At 57.2% G+C, this 1,041-nt stretch overlaps 1 protein-coding gene across 1 annotated transcript in view; it reads right to left on the bottom strand.

Annotated features, from left to right (window-relative positions):
- The window catches only part of OAZ2 (ornithine decarboxylase antizyme 2), an 11,904-nt gene extending 11,625 nt beyond the window's left edge, over nucleotides 1–279 (bottom strand). Inside the window, 1 exon segment of the mRNA XM_039865307.1 lies at nucleotides 73–279. Within this exon segment, the coding sequence (XP_039721241.1) occupies nucleotides 73–92 (20 nt within the window). The 5' untranslated portion in view covers nucleotides 93–279.
- Nucleotides 280–1,041: the final 762 nt, after the last annotated feature.

Genomic DNA, 1,041 nt, shown 5'->3' with positions numbered 1-1,041 from the left:
TTGGTGGGGGAGGAAGCCCTCTGGAGCAGATGAGGGGAGGATGGGGGCGGGGAGCTTGGGCCGGGCCGTTACCTGTCCTGGGTGTTTATCATCCTCGGCGGCTCTGCTCAGGGTGGGAGGAGGCGGCGCAGGGAGTGGGTAGGTGGATGAGTGGGTGGGTGTGGGGTCGCGCGCGCGCGGGGCCGATCTCTGCGGGCTAAGTCCCTGTCAGGCCGCGAGCCCAGAGCCCTCCTCCTGCCTCAGCGAGCGCCTGCCTCCAACTGACCCTCCCCGGCCGCCGCCGACGCCGCCGCAACCGCCCCGCCCCCGAGTGCCTTATCTGCATAGCCCCACCCCAGAGCCGCGCGGTGTCCTGGGAAACTGGGGCCCACAACAAAGGGCAAAACACCGCCCCGCCTCCGCGCAGGCGCACCATGGGCCGGTAGCGGAGAGTGGGGCGGGGGTCCGGGTGAGGAGCAGTTTAGTGGGTAGGTTGTGGCCATTCCCGTGTCAACGCTGCCGGAAAAGTGCGTTGTATTTAGAGTTTTCTGAGCTTTGACCCAACCTAGACTCCTTCCCTACTCCTCGTTTGCATGGGGCCACGCACGGCTGTGTCATTTGTAAGGCCTGGGAAGATATTTTATTAAAACAAAATCTGAATTCTAAGAGTCTTAGACACATAGTGCCATTCGTAGACTGAGTCCAGGCCCACAGATCTCATTTACCACAGCTTATAATGCAGATCAATAACCTCAAGAGTTAGCTGAGAATAACAGTCTCTGCACCCTGAAGACATATCTCAAGTCAATGGTCAAGGCTTGACACTGGCTGGTGGTTATCTGAAGCCAAATCTCTGTAGGTCAGGATCACAATCACCTGACAGCAGTGGTGGAAGCCACCATCACTAATTCGTTCACAGTCACTTTAGATCACAATCACGCAAGGTTAGGAGTTCACAGTCACCGCCATTCACTCTTCCAAGTTCACAGTCACCTCTATTCAGAGTTCATAGTCACCTCCATTCTCGAGCTGGTCCTTACCACAGATCAGTGACAATCACCA

This window comes from Pteropus medius, unplaced genomic scaffold (assembly GCF_902729225.1).
Source record: "Pteropus medius unplaced genomic scaffold, Ma_sr-lr_union100, whole genome shotgun sequence".
In the NCBI taxonomy this organism is placed as follows: domain Eukaryota; kingdom Metazoa; phylum Chordata; class Mammalia; order Chiroptera; family Pteropodidae; genus Pteropus; species Pteropus medius.
Note: the sequence above shows the minus strand (reverse complement) of the source record. Positions and strands in the feature narration are given on the sequence as shown.